The sequence below is a fragment of the Neoarius graeffei genome, chromosome 10 (assembly GCF_027579695.1).
Source record: "Neoarius graeffei isolate fNeoGra1 chromosome 10, fNeoGra1.pri, whole genome shotgun sequence".
Taxonomy (NCBI): Eukaryota; Metazoa; Chordata; class Actinopteri; order Siluriformes; family Ariidae; genus Neoarius; species Neoarius graeffei.
The window spans coordinates 9,535,324-9,554,209 of NC_083578.1; the positions used below are offsets into that span (position 1 = coordinate 9,535,324).

At 42.7% G+C, this 18,886-nt stretch overlaps 1 protein-coding gene across 2 annotated transcripts in view; it reads left to right on the forward strand.

Moving 5' to 3' along the window:
- Positions 1-17,626, forward strand: part of slc23a2 (solute carrier family 23 member 2) — an 82,827-nt gene extending 65,201 nt beyond the window's left edge. Inside the window, exons 6-16 of one of the 2 annotated variants that reach the window (XM_060931239.1) lie at positions 745-833; positions 917-984; positions 4,072-4,253; positions 6,708-6,828; positions 8,074-8,230; positions 10,276-10,423; positions 10,880-10,985; positions 11,083-11,350; positions 11,532-11,627; positions 11,723-11,991; positions 14,947-17,626. In XM_060931239.1, the coding sequence (XP_060787222.1) occupies positions 745-833; positions 917-984; positions 4,072-4,253; positions 6,708-6,828; positions 8,074-8,230; positions 10,276-10,423; positions 10,880-10,985; positions 11,083-11,350; positions 11,532-11,627; positions 11,723-11,985 (1,498 nt within the window). In that variant the 3' untranslated portion in view covers positions 11,986-11,991; positions 14,947-17,626. Of the gene's footprint in view, positions 1-744; positions 834-916; positions 985-4,071; positions 4,254-6,707; positions 6,829-8,073; positions 8,231-10,275; positions 10,424-10,879; positions 10,986-11,082; positions 11,351-11,531; positions 11,628-11,722; positions 14,603-14,946 lie in introns of those variants that run through there. The other variant, XM_060931238.1, reaches the window with a different exon arrangement.
- The last annotated feature ends 1,260 nt before the right edge of the window (positions 17,627-18,886 follow it).

Genomic DNA, 18,886 nt, shown 5'->3' on the forward strand with positions numbered 1-18,886 from the left:
TTTAATGCCATCAATGGCCTGGCTCCCTCTTACCTGTCTGAGATTTTAACTGTTCGTGATCATGGTAGGGCCCTGTGTTCTTCGGGTCAGCTTCTGTTAGAAGTTCCAAGGTCGAGATATAAACAGTGGGGTGATCGTTCTTTTGCTGTCGCTGCTCCCAGACTGTGGAACAATCTGCCCCCCCGACACTCGCACCACTATTGATCCCGGCCTTTTTAAATCAAAGTTGAAGACCTACTTTTTTAGATTGGCATACAATCCTGACTAGGGGAGTCTTGTTTTTGAGGGGTGCTTCATTTCGTCTGTTTTATTTCATGTACTTCTGAAAGGCTTTTGGTAATCTGCAGCACGGTGGCACCTTCCGCAGTCAAAACCTGCGTTTTTGTGTGTTTTGGTGTTCTGTTTTATGGCTTTGATGTAAAGCACTTTGGGTACCTTTTGGTTATTGTAAAGGGCTATATAAATAAAATTTGATTTAATTTGATTGATTTAAAAAAAAGTAAATTACTTGGGGTGGCAGAAAGGCAGTGAGCTATTTTTATTTATTTATCCTGGGATTTGAACACTTGCTTGTCATATGGCATGGGTTCTGAGTAGCTGTGATGAAGCTCATCATGTATTGAGTGCCATTGAAACATGGCCTTGATAGTGGAGACATCTAGTGGTTATGATACGGTACTGCAACGATCGTTCATTTGTATTTATCTTGTGATCACTTTTTTTTTTCTCTCTCTCTTTTTGCAGACTTCCGTTATTCCAGGCCAGTGCTTTTGCATTCCTTGCCCCAGCCAGAGCCATCCTTTCGTTAGACAAATGGAAGTGTAATACAACAGGTACATCACTGACTCCCTCACACTGAGACACACACACACGCACGTTCATGCAGTTGATTCCCACATGTCCTTCCCTGTTGCAGATGTTCCTCTGGTGAACAGCACTGAGCTCATGCACACGGAGCACATCTGGTACCCCAGGATCAGAGAGGTGAGACTCCACCCACTCCTCCATCCAATCATGATCACTCCAGGAAAGATTCGGCTCTTAAAGCTGACGACCACCTCCAGTGGTGGCTCATCTCATTATCTCTAGCCGCTTTATCCTGTTCTACAGGGTCGCAGGCAAGCTGGAGCCTATCCCAGCTGACTACGGGCGAAAGGCGGGGTACACCCTGGACAAGTCGCCAGGTCATCACAGGGCTGACACATAGACGCAGACAACCATTCACATTCACACCTACGGTCAATTTAGAGTCACCAGTTAACCTAACCTGCATGTCTTTGGACTGTGGGGGAAACCGGAGCACCCGGAGGAAACCCACGCGGACACGGGGAGAACATGCAAACTCCGCACAGAAAGGCCCTCGCCGGCCACGGGGCTCGAACCCGGACCTTGTTGCTGTGAGGCGACAGCGCTAACCACTACACCACCGTGCCACCCCCAGTGGTGGCTGGTGTGCCAATAGATTTCCCTGCCTAGTCCAGTATAAGTATTCAAATTAACAGTCAGAAAATGACAACGATTCCACAATAGTAACTTTTAATTTCCTTCTCAAAATCAGCAGTTTCACAGATAGCTGTAAATTGTTAATTTACTTTATATTACGCTCCATTTATGCTTTGGAAAGGAACGGTATCAAATGCAATACTCAAGTTCTTACACACACACACACAAATCAAGTAAGTGTGTGTGTGAGAGAGTGGGGGGGAAGAATCACTTTCATCATGTCCCCGCATTGCTAGTTCAAAAGCACCACAAAATTTAACACAATCGATGATCTTAGATAAACTGTGATGGTTTTTATCGACCTCTTCATTGTGCTTTCTTACAGCAATGCGGTGCCCATCGTCTAGCTGCGCCGCTGTGCTAATCCTTCCGAGTACAGCTAGCTTTACGCAGTTTTCCATGTGAACTCTTGATCTTTCCTGCTTCTTGATGCTTTCGGAAAGGTGCTTTAAGTCAGTTTGTCCAGACTGCGTCCACGTCAAATCACACCTGTCACTTTTTTGAAAAGGATGCAGGGGAAACAAAAAAGTGCATTGGCTGTTCCACAGCCTGTCAGCCACGACTTACACTGGAACCAACTCCTGCAAAAAGTCCTGTTGTAGGCTTTAACTTTCTCCTTGGTTGGCTGGGTGATGTTTATTTTGGGTTTGTCGGGTTGCAGCTCCTTAACACAGATTTCTTTTTTTTTTCCACCATCGTCCTTCTCGCAAAAGGGTAGTTCAACAAAGATCTCCCAGAATTTGGTAGAAGCTGCCCCTCTGCTATCATCGTCGCCGTCATCTCTCTGACTGACTGACCTGAGACCTCAAGTTTATCACTATAGCAACCAAAACTTTCCCACACTTTCTGTAGCAGGGGTGAAATTTCCAGCGCCCCAAAACCATTAAATTCGGCAGTGCTGATTGGCCAAATATTTATTATTTTTCCCTAGCAACCATGCACGATTGGCTATTTCGCTGCACTTCTGGGGCGCTTTGACGAGCGCCCAAGAAAGAGTGGTTAGCGCTGTCGCCTCACAGCAAGAAGGTCCGGGTTCGAGCCCCGTGGCCGGCGAGGACCTTTCTGTGCGGAGTTTGCATGTTCTCCCCGTGTCCGCGTGGGTTTCCTCCGGGTGCTCCGGTTTCCCCCACAGTCCAAAGACATGCAGGTTAGGTTAACTGGTGACTCTAAATTGACCGTAGGTGTGAATGTGAGTGTGAATGGTTGTCTGTGTGTCAGCCCTGTGATGACCTGGCGACTTGTCCAGGGTGTACCCCGCCTTTCGCCCGTAGTCAGCTGGGATAGGCTCCAGCTTGCCTGCGACCCTGTAGAACAGGATAAAGCGGCTACAGATAATGAGATGAGATAATCAGGAGAAACCTCAGTGTGAGAGCGGAGTACTGGAACACCCGACCCCGTCTACTCCCTCCAGGACTTGGGGGGGGGGGGGGACGTGAACCGCTTCATATTCATAAGGAGAGAAGAGTGAGAGTGTGAATATAAGAAGAGAGAAAACTCATAAAAACAAATCAACACCCGCTTTTACACACACACGTGCATGCACACGTGCACCTTTCAATTTTGTCATTATCTGTTTTCTCAGTTATTTTTTTCCCCCTCTTGTCCTAGTTCTCGCTCTGTCTGTTTTTCTCTTTTTTTTGTCTCTTCCTCTGTGTCCCGTCTATCTTTTCCATGTCTCTCACACCCTCACCAATTTTGTCACATTTTAGTTTATTCTCTCTCTCTATTTTATGTCACACTTTTTATCTATCTATCTATCTATCTATCTATCTATCTATCTATCTATCTATCTATCTATCTATCTATCTATCTATCTATCTATCTATCTATCTATCTATCCTGTTCCTCACCTATTTTGTAATGTTTTTGTTCTCTTTTTTTTACTTTGTCACTTCTTGTCAGTTCACCTTTTTCTCCTCTTTTTTCTCTCCCTGTCTTTTTTCTATGTCTATCTCCTCCACCTCTTTATCTCTCTTCTTTCTTAGTCTCTCTCACCCTCACCCATCTTATCTGTCACATTATCTATCTATCTATCTATCTATCTATCTATCTATCTATCTATCTATCTATCTATCTATCTATCTATCTATCTATCTATCTATCTATCTCACCCTTACCTTTTGCCATGTGTTCTCTCTCTCTCTCTCTCTCTCTCTCTTTCTCGTGTGCTGATTTTTGCTTTGGCTATATATTTGCTGATGAAGCACAGACTCTGGTTATGTTTTTGCTGTTAAAGTGCTGCAGCCTGTTGGACGTCACACTCCGTTAAACTCTCAGCATGTCGAGTGATTTATTATTTTTTTTCTGCAGCTGGATTTCCTCAGTGTTTTGGATTTCGTGGTGAAACGCTGTGTTCCCACGGGTCTGTCAGAGCGAGCTGTATTCAATTATACTGGTCATGAAAGACACTGGAGGCAGCCATGATCCATAATCCTTCCATCCTCAGCTTCCTCTGTGTCTCTCTCTCTCTCTCTCTCTCTCTCTCTCTCTCTCTCTCTCTCTCTCTCTCTGTGTGTGTGTGCGTGTATACACACTGAGGTCAGAAAATCTCAATTTCTGTGTGTATAGATCCAGGGGGCCATAATCGTGTCGTCTCTGGTCGAGGTGTGTGTGGGAGCGCTGGGTCTCCCGGGCGTGTTGCTGAACTACGTCGGGCCGCTCACCATCACCCCCACCGTGGCCCTGATCGGCCTCTCCGGCTTCCAGGCAGCAGGCGAGAGGGCGGGCAAACACTGGGGCATCGCCATGCTGTGAGGATCACATGTACATTCCCACACAGTGTGATACAACAAGAACAACACACTCCAGAAATAATCAGCGTGATGAAACAGGGTTCCTGTTACTGTCTTGACATTTTTTAGTTTTGTTTTTTGTTTTTTGGTTTTTTTTTCTTCCTTGAGCACTACTTTCCAGAGCAAGTTCCTGCCCATAAGTCATTAAAGAACGACGTGTCACAAACTTTTTATCTGTTTATAGTTTTTAACATTTTAAAGGAAAAATCTCTCAATCAAACGGAGCTAAAAGTCAATCTTATAAAAGTCTGTCCTTTTATATTTGTATAAAAGCTGCATGTTGAGTTTATTTTTAACAATATAACCAGTAAAGTGATGAAAATAGACAGGACTTTTTTTTTTTTTTGGTCAGGGAAGTCACCATAATGCCGTCATGCATGATGTCATTTTCCGCGAGCACAGCAGAGGTGTACAAGTGCATGCGGTACTTGACTATAGAGTAATATTATGGTCTCAGTCAACTTGTTTGCATTTCTCTACAAAAATGATAACAATGCAGTGTAGGAAAAGGAATCAAAATAAAGTAGTGGTTAGTTTGTGTAAAAAAAAAATTATATATATAAGATATATAAAGTGCTGTCAAGCGATTAAAATATTTAATCGCGATTAATGTTGCGACTGTCATAGTTAACTTGCGATTAATCGCAATTTAATCGCACATTTCTGTCACATGAAAAACCATTGTAATTCTCTTATCAGCATAAAAAAGTGAATAGGCTTGCTCACCGTTCGAACTACGGGGGTACTCGGGGGATCTGAGATCCCCTGAAACAGACATGAGATCCCTTGAAAACATGATTTGGGAAATGTTGGGGGGGGTCTCTAAAATATTGGCAAAATGATGTTTATTGACATAGCAATCGTGTGTAATGGGAAGCATTTGCATATCCGAAGTGAGCGCGCGATGGAGAGCTGCGCTCTGAGACAAGTGCAAGCACCCCCCCCCCCAAGGGAAAAAAAGGGACCCCCCCCCGAAAATATCGGCATAGTTCAAACACTGGTTGTACCAATTTTTTTTTTTTTTTTTAAATTATTGCAGAGCATAACGCGTCTTGTCACAGCCACTGCAAAGTGGGGCTGGAGCCGCCGATGGGAAAACGAAACCTAAGCCGAGCACCGTGGCTCTTGGGGGGAGGGCAGAGGACTCTGGCTGTGCGGGGCGTGGCATTACAGTCTAGCTGCTATCGTTTTTCTAAGCAAAGTCTCTGTTCCAAGTTCCTGGCAGTTTCAAAAGCTTATGAAAAACCTACATCATGTCACAGAGCGTTAATCTCGCGATAAAAAAATTATCGCCATTAAAATTGAGTCAAGTTAACACGTTAATAACGCGACATTTTTGACAGCACTAATATATATAATTTATTTTTATTTATTTATTTACCTGCTTATCTTCCACACCGCGTGACGGTGTGCTGTCACTGTTTTGTGGTGAAATAAAGTCGGGATCGCGTCTGGCTTCAGTTGTCGTTTCTGCCTCGTGTCTCACTTCCTCGTGATTTTCTCCCCCATCCAAGTCCTCCACAAATCCACAATCTTCTGTAAAATGCTCACTACACAATTTGCAGCTTTTTCGAGGAGTCAAGTTTTCTCGCTTTACTTCATGAAGCCACTTGGACAAACATCTCAGATCCAGGACAGAATGAGGAAGATGTGCAGAATCCTATGTCATGCAGCGCCATCCTTGTTTTCGTCTCCTAATCCATCCATCCAATGTATCTGGCTAATCCAGTCCAGCCGCGCCCGGGGAAACGACCCAGCAGGCTGATGTTACAACTCGTGTTTTTTGTGTTTTTTTTTTTTTTCCAGCTAAAGTCTACTTCATTTTTTTTTTTCCGTCTAGAACAGCTTATATTATATTCACGTATGACGATGACATTTCATAACCCAGTCATTTTCAAAATTTCCTGGTTAATCGCTTTAACGTTCTAGAAGCTCTAGACATTTGTGCTGGCTTGAAATTAAGAAGAGAAGTCATGTTCCAAAGAACCCACATCGTACTGACACTGGAGACTCCTTCTGTAACTGTTAAAGAATCGTCAGCATTGCGTTGTCGATTTATTACACGCTTCTTTGCTAGCTAATGGGACTTTTTATTTATTTAAAAAAATTTTTTTTTTTTTTTTAAATGTGTATGATTAGTTGTAGATTACATGGCCCACCCATCGTACACTGTTACCATAGAAACGAGAACAAGTACATTTGATATAAACCTGTGATCAGGCTCGTTTACAGCTGCTTAGAAAATTATCTGACGCTTGTAACGCTTGAGTCCGACCAGTCAGAAGTGAGAATTCGACAACACTGTGGTAGAAAATGAGCTCTGTGTTGTGATCATGTTGCATCAGTGGCATGTTGGATATTTTTTGGCATCTAAGTGTGTGTGTGTGTGTGTGTGTTTTTTCTCTTCCCCAGGACAATCTTTCTGGTGCTGCTGTTTTCTCAGTACGCTCGCAACGTGCAGCTGCCACTTCCCATCTACAAAGCCAAGAAAGGCTGGACCTCCTACCGCCTCCAGCTCTTCAAGATGTTCCCTGTGAGTACTTCTGCCATTCTCTCTCTCTCTGTCTGTCTGTCTTTGTCTGTCTGTCTCTCTGATGGCATATTAAAAAGTATTCTGTGTAAATATAAATTTATTTTTTTGGTAACTAAAAGCCATACTCTTAAACATAAAGCGTGCATGTTGTGGACAAAGCATACGATATTTGGACTCCATTACTTGTTTTTCAAAGCAGGCCATGTCACACTGGATAAATATACCGAGAGCCTTCCTTAATACCTCCAAGAACCTCCGAGAGACAAACGTGTGACCTAAAGTAGCTTCGTTTCCTTAATAAACCCAGCCGGCTGGTGTGAGGAACTGAAAATTAACTCCTCGATCGGCTTCCTGATGGCACTCGAGTGTGTCCCCGCTGTAAATAAGCTCCATCCGGCGTCTCGTTACAGGATTACGGTCATTGTTAGCAGCCTGGTGGCACCAGATGGCAGATGAACGTTTGATGAGCTGTTTGGCATCGGCGTGGCGTCGCTCACACCTGCGCCAGGCTCTGTGATGATTCTGAACTTGTCATGCAGTTACACTGCAGGCTCGCTTTCCAGAGACGAGGGTTTTATCGTCATTAGGTATCTGTAGACACGTATGCAGTACCGCATTCTCGATTCGGATTGGTCAGAAGAAGAATTAAGTGTTGATTTTTAATTTTTTTTATACCACCAACTCGGAAGGCCGTTTCTATAGTAACGGCTCATTCACTGGGACTTGTAGAGATTTCTGTAAGGAAATGATGATTGGCTTACAGGAGGAGGTGGCGGCCTTCAGGAAGGAGGAGTTTGTGTTCTCAGTAATATGACGAGTGGAATTCTTATTTACTTTATGAGGTGGGGAAAGAGAGTGTTCTGATGAAGAGACGAGTGTTTATAGCTGCTGCTTTTTTCGCAGGCGTCCCACAACATTGAATGTAACTCTAAACGGATAAAAAGAACAGTTCTTTAAATGAAATGTAAATGTTTAGACAGGATTTAAACCGTGGGGTTCTGACGGCGCTCGTGTGTAAGAGGGGGTTTTTGTGAGATTGAGTGTGGTGATGTTGCGCTGTTTGTCGTTTATTTATGTATGTGTTCTGAGTAACAAGTGTGATATGCAACTCATATCTCTCTCTCTCTCTCTCTCTCTCTCTCTCTCTCTCTCTCTGTGTGTTCTGTCATCTTTGTCTGTCTGTATCTTTCTCTCTCTCTCTCTCTGTGTGTGTGTGTGTGTGTGTGTGTGTGTGTGTGTGTGTAGATCATCATGGCGATCCTGGTCTCCTGGTTCCTATGTTTTATCTTCACTGTGACGGACGTGTTCCCTCCACAGAGGGATCAGTACGGTTATTACGCCCGCACAGACGCCAGGCAGGGCATCCTGGCAGCCGCTCCGTGGTTTAAAGTTCCCTACCCCTGTGAGTGTGTGTAAATATATTATATATAAATTGTGTGTGCGCATGTCTGCCATAAAAACATCTAGGTTAGAGCAAAAAAGAAACCAGTACATACATATTTGTGTATATTTTTATATTTTTTTATTTTAATTTTTTTTCCCCGGTGCGGTTTCCATCAAATCTTGCGCTCTGATTGGCTGGCGAGCAGGTCCGTATCCTACGGCACGGACCCTGGTTATGGATCTCTGGCGACTCACTCGTTCACAACAACAAACAGTAGCATTTTTGTCAACATTTTTTTTTTTTTTTTTTTTTTTTTAAGATTATCAAAACTCTTATAAATTTTTGCCAGCATTTCTCAGGAGAATAGCATTAATTTTCCAGCATGGATAGCGATAACGACAGTGTTCACAGCGAAAGCGAGTTTTACTACCCTGAGGAAGAAGAAATAAAAGAAAACATTTCAGGAGAAAGCTAAAAACCTCTAACTGTTGCTAACGCCGAGCAAAAACATGGCTGAATCCTGAATGACTCCTATTTGTATAAATAGGGGACTACATAGGCGGCAAAGTGTAGTTTTTTTTTTCCCTGCCATGGAAGTGCACTTGTATGCCGAGGAGGAAGCCATTTGCATTACAGCCGTGAATGAGGATTCAAAATGGCGGCTCGGCTCGGTTTTCCCTTTCGGGCGCTCTCGTTTTCTGTTAGAATTTGGTAAAGAAAAAAATAAATATATTATTTACCAGCTTAAGGTCGGTCCGTATGGTGAAATACCGTGACCTCGGCCTTGAATACTGACCTCGGCCCAGAGGGCCTCACTCAGTACTTTCAAGACCTCGGTCACGGTATTTCACCATACGGACCTCCCAGCTGGTAAATAATATACATTTTTTGTATTCAAACAATTCTCTGCTTACACCAGACCCCCCCACCCCCTTGGAGTTACAGTGATGGTGCAGTTGTCCTTTCATCTCATTTAGTATCATTCAGTCTCCTCAGCCCCACCTCCAAAGGTTTAAAGGAACAGTCCACCGTACTTCCATAATGAAATATGTTCTTCTCTGAATTGAGACGAGCTGATCCGTACCTCTCCGAGCTTTGTGCGACCTCCCAGTCAGTCAGACGCGCTGTTACTCCTGTTAGCAATGTAGCTAGGCTCAGTATGGCCAATGGTATTTTTTGGGGCTGTAGTTAGATGCGACCAAACTCTTCCGCGTTTTTCCTGTTTACATAGGTTTATATGACCAGTGATATGAAACAAGTTCAGTTACACAAATTGAAACGTAGCGATTTTCTATGCTATGGAAAGTCTGCACTATAATGACAGGCGTACTAACACCTTCTGCGCGCTTCGGCAGCGCATTGATACCTTCACTCCTGTTTTCCCCCTCTCCCCCACCCCCCTGACTAGACTGTGTTCCAAGGAGTGCAGGCTACTTGTCTTGGTGGTCACGTTGGTTGTATTGACGGAAGTTGGGGGGGGCGGGGGAGAGAAAAAAAAAAACAGGAGTGAAGGTATCAATGCGCTGTTGAAGCGCACAGAAGGTGTTAGTACGCCTGTCATTATAGTGCGGACTTTCCATAGCATAGAAAATCGCCACGTTTCAATTTGTGTAACTGAACTTTGTTTCATGTCACTGGTCATATAAACCTATGTGAACAGGAACAACATGGAAGAGTCTGGTCGCATCTAACTTCAGCCCCAAAAAATACCATTGGCCATACTGAGCCTAGCTACATTGCTAACAGGAGTAACAGCGCGTCTGACTGACTGGGAGGTCGCACAAAGCTCGGACAGGTACGCATCAGCTCGTCTCAATTCAGAGAAGAACATATTTCATTATGGAAGTACGGTGGACTGTTCCTTTAAAGGTGGAGTTAGTCAGAGTATTGTAGCAAATGTAGAATTTACACAAATGAACCTAAACCATTTTGTCACTTCAGAATTGGGGGGGTTTGGGGTTAAACTGTGTACATTATACAGTGTATTAGATCCAGCTCTGTAGTTGATGATGGAACCCGGGTGAACATCAGAGGAGTGGAGTTATTGTTGTTTTTGGTTGTAGTTCAGTGGGGGATGCCGGTTGTAACTGCAGCTGGGGTGATCGGGATGATGAGTGCCGTAGTCGCCAGCATCATCGAGTCTATCGGAGATTATTACGCCTGTGCGCGGCTGTCTGGTGCCCCGCCTCCTCCCGTACATGCTATAAACAGGTACAACACACACTATTGTCCTTGGACTGTAAAGTATTTAGGATTGAGCCATTTCCACATGTACAGCATATATTTGTTGAGGGTGAAGGGCACTTATGTGCCCATTTTATTTTTTTTTAAATTTTATTTTTTATTTAGCTATTTATGTATTTATCTTCTGTTAAATGACATCATTAGTGGGGGGGGGAAGCCTGATAGAACGTGTGTGTATAGGATAGCTATTGAGTGGGTTTTTTATTTTTTAACCCCACCCCCACCCCCCCGAGCAGATGGGATGTTTTGTGGAGGGAAAACAAAGGATGAAGAGAAACCTTCTGCCTTTCTTTCTATATATGGTTTTTTTTTTTTTTTTTTTTTTTTTTTTAATATTGGTATTTTCTGTCGTTGCTCTTAATTATAATTGCTTGTTTATTTTACACTGTTCCATGGTCTGTTTTTTCTCATTTTCTGTGTCAGGGGGATTTTTGTCGAAGGCCTGTCCTGTGTGCTGGACGGTTTGTTCGGCACAGGAAACGGCTCCACATCTTCCAGTCCAAACATCGGTGTCCTGGGGATCACGAAGGTATCGGAGCGCTGTGATGAGTGGGAAGTGAATGAGTACAGAGAGGATGTTTGTGATTGGCTGACACGTGTGTGTGTGTGTGGTGTGATTGGTGCAGGTGGGCAGTAGGCGGGTGATACAGTACGGAGCGGTGCTGATGCTGCTGCTCGGCACTGTGGGGAAGTTCAGCGCTCTGTTTGCGTCTCTCCCGGACCCCGTGCTCGGCGCGCTCTTCTGCACTCTCTTCGGCATGATCACGGCCGTGGGCTTGTCCAACCTGCAGTTCATCGATCTCAACTCCTCACGCAATCTCTTCGTCCTCGGCTTCTCCATCTTCTTCGGTCTGGTCCTCCCCAACTACCTGAGGGGGAACCCTCTCGTCACCGGTGCGCGGGCACACACGCTCACAATCTTTGATTTCTTGATTGTGTAAAAATAAGCCATTGGACTGCTAAAGATACTTAAACTCAAACTACTGTATTTTACAAATTATTAATTCTGCTCTTTTTTTTTAAACTTTTAATTCTGATTTCTTGACATTGAAAGACCTCTTTCCCTCTTGCACAGGAATCGTGGAGATCGACCAGGTGCTGAACGTTCTCCTCACCACGGCCATGTTCGTTGGAGGTTCCGTGGCCTTCATTTTGGACAACACTATTCCTGGTGAGTGGGTTCTGTGTTCAGTGTGACCGTTCTCTTCCATGTGTATAACACGACATAGGTTCTACATGCTCGTGTGTGTGTGTGTGCACACGCAGGCACTCCGGAGGAACGAGGAATCCGTAAACTGAAGCGCGGCTCCTTTTCCGGTGCCTCTGAGCTGAAAGGGATGCGATCCTACGACCTGCCGTTTGGCATGGACTTCCTGCAGCAACACCACGTTTTCCAGTACCTGCCCATCAGCCCCACATTCAGTGGCTACCAGTGGAACCGACTGGCTGGAGTCTGTCGGGGGCGGGGCAGCGTGCGAGGAGAGGAGGGCGTGGCTGTGAGGACGGAGTTAGGAGAAAGCAGAGTGTAGTGCCAAGTGTGTGTTTGTGTTTTCCCTGCACTTATTGTCATGCTGTTTTTAAAGCCCTCGATGAGCTCGTGTACACACACACACACACACACACACACACACACACACACACACACACACACACCTTTTTGATCTGCATTATAATGTTGCATGACCAGACACTACAAAGTGTTTGGTTTGAGATGTAGACGTCATGGAAACATTCCACCAGGGGGCGCTGATATGATGATATCAGGACGTCTCATAGACCAAGATGGAAATCGACTCGTCAGGAAACAGAAAACACACAACGTCGTGTTCTTTTTCTTCATCCAACTTGCTCTGCGCTGAGAAATGCAGTTTCGATGTCTTGCCTGTTTTAGATTAGACTTTACGCAATACACGTCGTTTGTTTTAGCACTTGTACGGATGCACAGTGTGTCCTCGCACGCGACGAACCCCAGATGTCGTAGATCAGGATATTCGTTTTACATGAGAATTTTCTGATCAGCTACAGTTGAGCTATCTCTGAAATTGTATGCATTTTTGGTTTTTTTTTTTTTTTCCTCCAAACAAATTCTGCTAAAACCCAGTTCCTTGCTAAATGCAAAATAGTTGTAATTTTATCTGATTATGCAAGAGTTCAGTCTTCTACCCCGAGATAAACCGAGACTATGAGCCTTGAGCATGTCCTCTGACCCAAACCCCTCTCTGCTTCGCCTCTCTTCTGTCTGTGCCCGGATCGCTGGTGTTTCATTCCCAACTCTTAATAGTTCTGTATAAAGTGCAGGTTGAAGTTTAAATTTAGTTTTTTTGTTTTTTTGTTTTTTTTGCATGAGAAAGAGGGCGGGCCATGAAAGGAAACCTACAGTATGGTGTATTTACTCTAAATGTATGTGAACAGCTAAGGCGTGTTTAGTGGCTGTTTTTCTTTCCAGCCAGATGAGATGAACGTTAACTTGCAAATAATGGACATCGAATCTTTCTTTCCTGTCCAGACAGGCTCAGATCTGCTGCTTAAATTCGTGAAATACCAAGCAGAATGTATATTGGAACCTGTGGAAAACATTCCAGATTGAAAAGCAAAGCCGTTATTTTGTTATCTATAGCATTGCTCTTGCATCAGGAGAGGAGCGCTTTATAAAGAGTGAATGCTATTTTCCACTGCATGGCATTTCACCTTCATCACTGTGTTGCATCCGTGTTACACTGAAACGCAATCATGACTTACAGAGTTGTGGGTGGGGTTTTTTTTTCTTTCCAATTTTGAATCAGCTGCTTGTTTGATGACCACGAATTCAACAGGAATAAATAATGTCCATCAAAATTATTTAGAAAAATACAAAAAATATTCACACCCCACACTCAGACACAGCGGAGTCCAATACAGTAGAATTCCATTTCTGTCCCCCATGGTACAATCTACACTAATGTACCCCCTAGGGCTCATAACTGGACCTCAAGGTAACTATGTGGACCTTTTATAGGGCCAAAAAGGTCCATGTATGTTCCCTATTAGTATGTAAAGGGTACAAAAAAGTACCTTAGACTAGGGTACTGCCCCAGTGACAAGCCGTTGTTACCCCTAATGGTACGCTGCAAGTCTTGGGAGTTAGTGTGTCGTATTTTCTTCGTAACTTTTATTTTAACTTCATGAGGAGAAAGCTAAGGGAGCAAAGTTGGTTATTGATGGTCACTGGTAATGTTCCATTGTAACGAAATTCTGTTCAAGTTTGTAGATAACAGGAAGTCATGCTGTGACCTAAACCAGGAAAGAACAAACATCAGACACCAAACATGTATCTTGGTTGATTGACTACAAAGGTATGATGCGTCCCCTCTCCTAAACAAAACGAAACCACAACATACTGTATGAGGGTACTTCAAAAAGTTCTCGGCCTCACCTGAAAACAAGGTGTAATTGACTCCCATTTTGGGGTGCAACTGTACACTCTGACGCCTTACATCACTGTCCACAAAACCTCAAATGAAAGAAGCAATCGAAGAAAAAAAGGAGAGGAAGGAAAGCTTCAAGCTAGCGTGATGTTGCTCCAGGACAATGCGCTCGTCCACACAGTACAGGGGGCGGAGCAGGAGCAGCCAAACGTGACTTTTTGAACTGTTGCCCCGTGCACCTTTTCCTCACCCGACCTGGCACCATCTGACCTTTTTATCTAAAATCTGCCAAACTGAAATCACTCGCGTGGTCTCCATTTTCAGAATGATGAAGTCATCCATGCTGTTGAGGAAGATCTGGAGGCTCAAGATGCAACCTTCCTTCTTCCATGAAGGGACGGCAAAGCTTGAACATCACTGAACCAAGTGCAGTGAAGTTAAAGGAGATGACGTTGGAAAAATGACGCAAGAACAATCTTTCTCCTGTGATGGTTTCTGGGTGAGGCTGAGAACTTTTTGAAGGACCCTCGGAAGTCCTGATCTGACGATGATCTGTTGAAAGGTGCCAGTTTTAGTGACTATTCGGAGCCTTGACGCTGTGTATAATCTGCTCCTCTTGCCTGATTGGTTTTGGTTTTCACACTGTTATTCGTTTTGCCATTTTTTTTCCCTGTTATGTAGCTTCTTTTCTTTACACAAAGTCCATCATGTTCATACAAGTGGTGCTTGTTCGGATTTCAAAGTCAGCTTGACTTGGGTTTGTGGGTTGGGTTGGGTGTGGGTTTTTTTTTTTTTGTTTGTTTGTTTTTTGGTGCCTGTCCTGTAAAATCCTGGAGCTGCTGTGGTGTCTAACAGACCAACAGCCTCGTACAAGCAGCTTAACAAGACCGACGGCGTGGCTTTGTCTCATCAAAGCATGAGGCGGAACCAAACCGAACTGCACCGCACCACCTGAACGTTTGCTCGTTATTAACTAACCTACCAAAAAAAGTCAAAACATGACTCGAGTTAACTGCATCACTTTCCAGCCACATAGACAAGCATGTTTGTGTATTTATTTATTTATTTTTGCTCATCCAAACGTAGGCTGAAAAATTCCACGTAGACAGAAGATGTCACCGAAATCAACCAAGAAAAGAAACGCAATGCTCTGGACGGAAATTTGTCAGCGAGAGATTATTCAGCAGGACGTTTGTTTGTGACAGAGCTGAACTGGTGCTTCATGAAAAAGGTCATTCCACATGGGTTGATTTCAGAGCTTCTTTCGCACTGCTGGATAAACGTATAATTCACTGGGCATGCTGTTTTTGTGGCTTGTTTTTTGTTTTAAACGATGTGTTTTTTCCAACTTTTGAAGCGACATCTTGCTTTGAACGTGGAGTTTTGGTTCACTGAACGGTTTTTACTCAAGTTTGTGGAGTCGCACCAACAGGGATGAAATTCCCCAGAGTTTGAAGCTGATCGAGGATTTTGGTAATTCGAGTTTTAATTAAGGTTGCGAACTTGATGATAAACATCAGGAATTAAAAGCTTTCATCTTAACCAGCCAATCAGAATCCATTACCTTAACCAGCGATTTTTCTTCTTTGAGGACCTTTTTTGTGGTTTTTTTTGTTTTGTTTTTTGTTTTGTATGGTCTCATCTCATCAGCTACTGAAGCAGGTCTTTAACTGTAACGTTCTTCCTTAAAGCAATAGAAGAGCCGGATTAAAAGAACGATGTTTAAAGTTCAAACTTCAGCTCAAACGGATTCTCAGCTTAAACTTCAGCTCGACTCTGGATGTCTCGTTGGTGCGGCTCCGAGATGGTTTTACGTTTCCACAGCTGATCTCTGTGCCAATGTTCAGGACTTTAACAGACTCTGTGCAGGAAACTGAGTAAAGTTCGAACCTGCTGTTTACCATAAGTCTGGCCAAGTGAGCTACAGTACTGAATATAAAAGATCACTGCAAAACAAAAAGACCTAAGAAAGGGACTGCATCTTGAAACATGTATGTGGATTTATTTGGATATTTTTTTCACGATGTGTTTATCAACAGTAGGGGCGAGTGATAGGACGTACAGGTCACATCACAATACCTGAGATTTCGGTGATAAAATGTCAGGGGCTTGGGTCCCCCCCCCCCCCCCCCCCCCAAAGTTGAATTCGGTGATCTGTCTTTTTAAATTTAAACATTTTAATGCTGAAGAGGGGGAAAAATTTAATTAAACTATATTAATTTTTAGAATCTCATCTTCTGTTTGTCTCCTCCTTCACTGTTGTCTTCTTTCTCGTCTTCATCATCGTCTTTGTTCGTCGTCATTCCCTCCTCCCATTCTTAGAATTATAATATCTCTCTATCTTCACCTAAATCCCAATTCTTGAGCATATTTAAAATGAAAAAAAACCCAACTCATTTTCTGTAACTTCTCAAGCACAGGTGGAAATGACTGAAGCTGCTCTTATTTTTGCTGTAACTGAGCATCATTAAGAGATTTGTACTTTTTACCCGAGTAAACTTAACAATCAGCAACATTTCCATGATGAAATCCCGCTGTTTAATCCCTTCAACGTGCCAAATCCCAAAGATCAGGACTTTAATTCCCCCCCCCCCCCAAATTAGTCATTTAATTTTGGTTCAAATTAATCAAATCCATACCGGTTTAAAAATATCTCCATGGACACCACTGTTAGTTTTGCGTTACTTCAGTGGGGGGAGGGGGACCCCAAAACACAGAAAATAGTTTTGGGATAAATGAAGATGTTAAAAGAAACCCGAATCCCGTTTTTAATCTGAACTCTACAGTCGTTTTAACTTTTCATACAAATCAAGTTTTAAACATTAGCAAAATGTGATGCCCCCCCCCAAAAAAAGTTCAGATTTAAAGTATGTTTATCAGTAAGATTTTTAACATATTGTTTCATCTCCAAATTGCATTGAGAATAATTATTTATTTATTTTTCCTGATTTTCTGAAAGCAGTTATTTCTTGAAAACTATCTGCTCGCCAAATTTCTTGGTTCGTAACCTGCTGCATATTTTTCAGGATGCTTTCACTTTTTGCGAAGGGCATTTTTTAAAATTTATTTATTTACTGGTTTTGCAGTGATATTTTTTTTGTGGGCGGGGTTAAACATGACACTACAATGATGCCTCGCCCTGTTTAGAGCGTGAAACATTTTCTGGTGTAAAACAGAAGCGTGTTCCTGTGTCCATCTGAGCACCACATGTCCACCATGTGCCCCCCGCCCTGCCCCGCCCCCTTCACCTTCTTGATTTTTTTTTTTTTTGGTGTCCTCGAATGCTGAATATGACTCAGACGGACCTTCATGCTCAGACCTCGCACTTTGTGACCTTCACACGGCTGCTAATTACTGGCCTTTTTTTATTTTTATTTTTTTTGGTAATTGGATCTAACAGATCTCAAGACTTTATTGTGATGATGATCCAGAAGCCTTCTGTTTGAGGTGAAAGGTCGTGAGGGGTCTCAGTAAGATGGTCACTCGGAGGACGATTCAAAGATAAAATCCCTTCAGTTATTTTGAAGGAGAATCTATCTGAAGAATAGAATACTATTGTCTATCTGAAGTGTTTCTCTCTTTGGTGGTTTCTATCTTTTTTTTTTGTTGTTGTTTTTTTTTAAATACATGTATTTGTAAAAGCATAAAAATAGTGCTTGTAAAGATCACACGTAAAATGTTAAACGTAACTGTTATATAATACCATGCTGCCAAACGCACCATTTTTGTTACATTTTTATTTAAGTGAAATTTTTTTCCTGTCTTTTTTTTTTTTTGAAAATTTTTAGAATAGCTACTTTGTTAGCTAGAACTTTTGTTTGTTTGTTTTTCCCCTCCCATGATGTATTTTTCTAACATTTTGCTTCCTGTTTGATGTCAATCTCAAAATAAAACTACAACAGTTTTAGTGAGAGACTTTATAATAAATATATGGTTATGCTGAATATATCGAGTCGGGTACAGAGTGCGTTACTCCTGGACCAGGCTTCGTGAATCCTAAATGTAGCGACTGGTTTGATTTTATTCCTTGATCCTGAAATTTTATTTTAAAAATGTGTTACACAGTGAACTCGTGTGTGTGCTTCATTTGTTCTGAATACTGAGTGCTGATGAGTGACAGTTTGGGGGGAAAGAGAGAATAGTTTATTCATGCACGGGATTACAGGAAATGGGAATGAAAATTTGAAAAATGAAAAAGAAGCAGAAATGGATGCTGCTTTTTCTTTATTGATTTGTTCCAGACTCCACCCACCTCTGCTACTGTGTTGGGCTAACGTTCCTGCTCGACTGCGCCATTTTAGTTAACAGGCTACAGATAAAAAGCTTGTTCATCGCTCAGCAAGCCCCGCCCACTATCAACAGGGCCAGGGTGCGATTTGTCAAAAAAACAGAAAGGGGGAATTTTTTTTTTTTTTAAATCATGAAAGGTCACAAAATTAAGGTAACAATAGGCTAACAGCTCAATAACATCCGATGATATCAAATGAATAACACTAAATGAAAACGAACACTAAACCAGAGATAGTACAGTAAATTCATCTTCCTATCTCTGACTAAATACACGAACACACAACAAAGTTCGCATTGCTTGTCACGTTGCTGTGATGTTTCTCTCCCTCCGGATTAAATGGACAGTGACTCGAAAATCACTAAAATACATGAATACTAAATGAACAGTTTGCTCTGATGGCGCAGTTCACATTGTGCGCAGCTTTCCGATTTAAACTGTTTTTTTTTCTCATCCTTATACTTCCTGTTTCATGGACTGTAACGGATTTGCTTATTTAGTAATTTTAATACAGAATTTACTTTGAAACTATAATCAGACACTCCAACGCCCCCCTAAAAAAAAAAAATCGGCCGTGAAAAAGGCAGCGTCCGCCAAAAGGTGCGCTGTTTGCATCCCTGCAGATACATTGATACATTGTAGATAATATCTTTGCGTTCTATGAGAACGCAAAGATGTTATAATCTACAATGTATCTATTTGCTGGGGACGTTCATGAACATCAAAGCTGCCACTTCG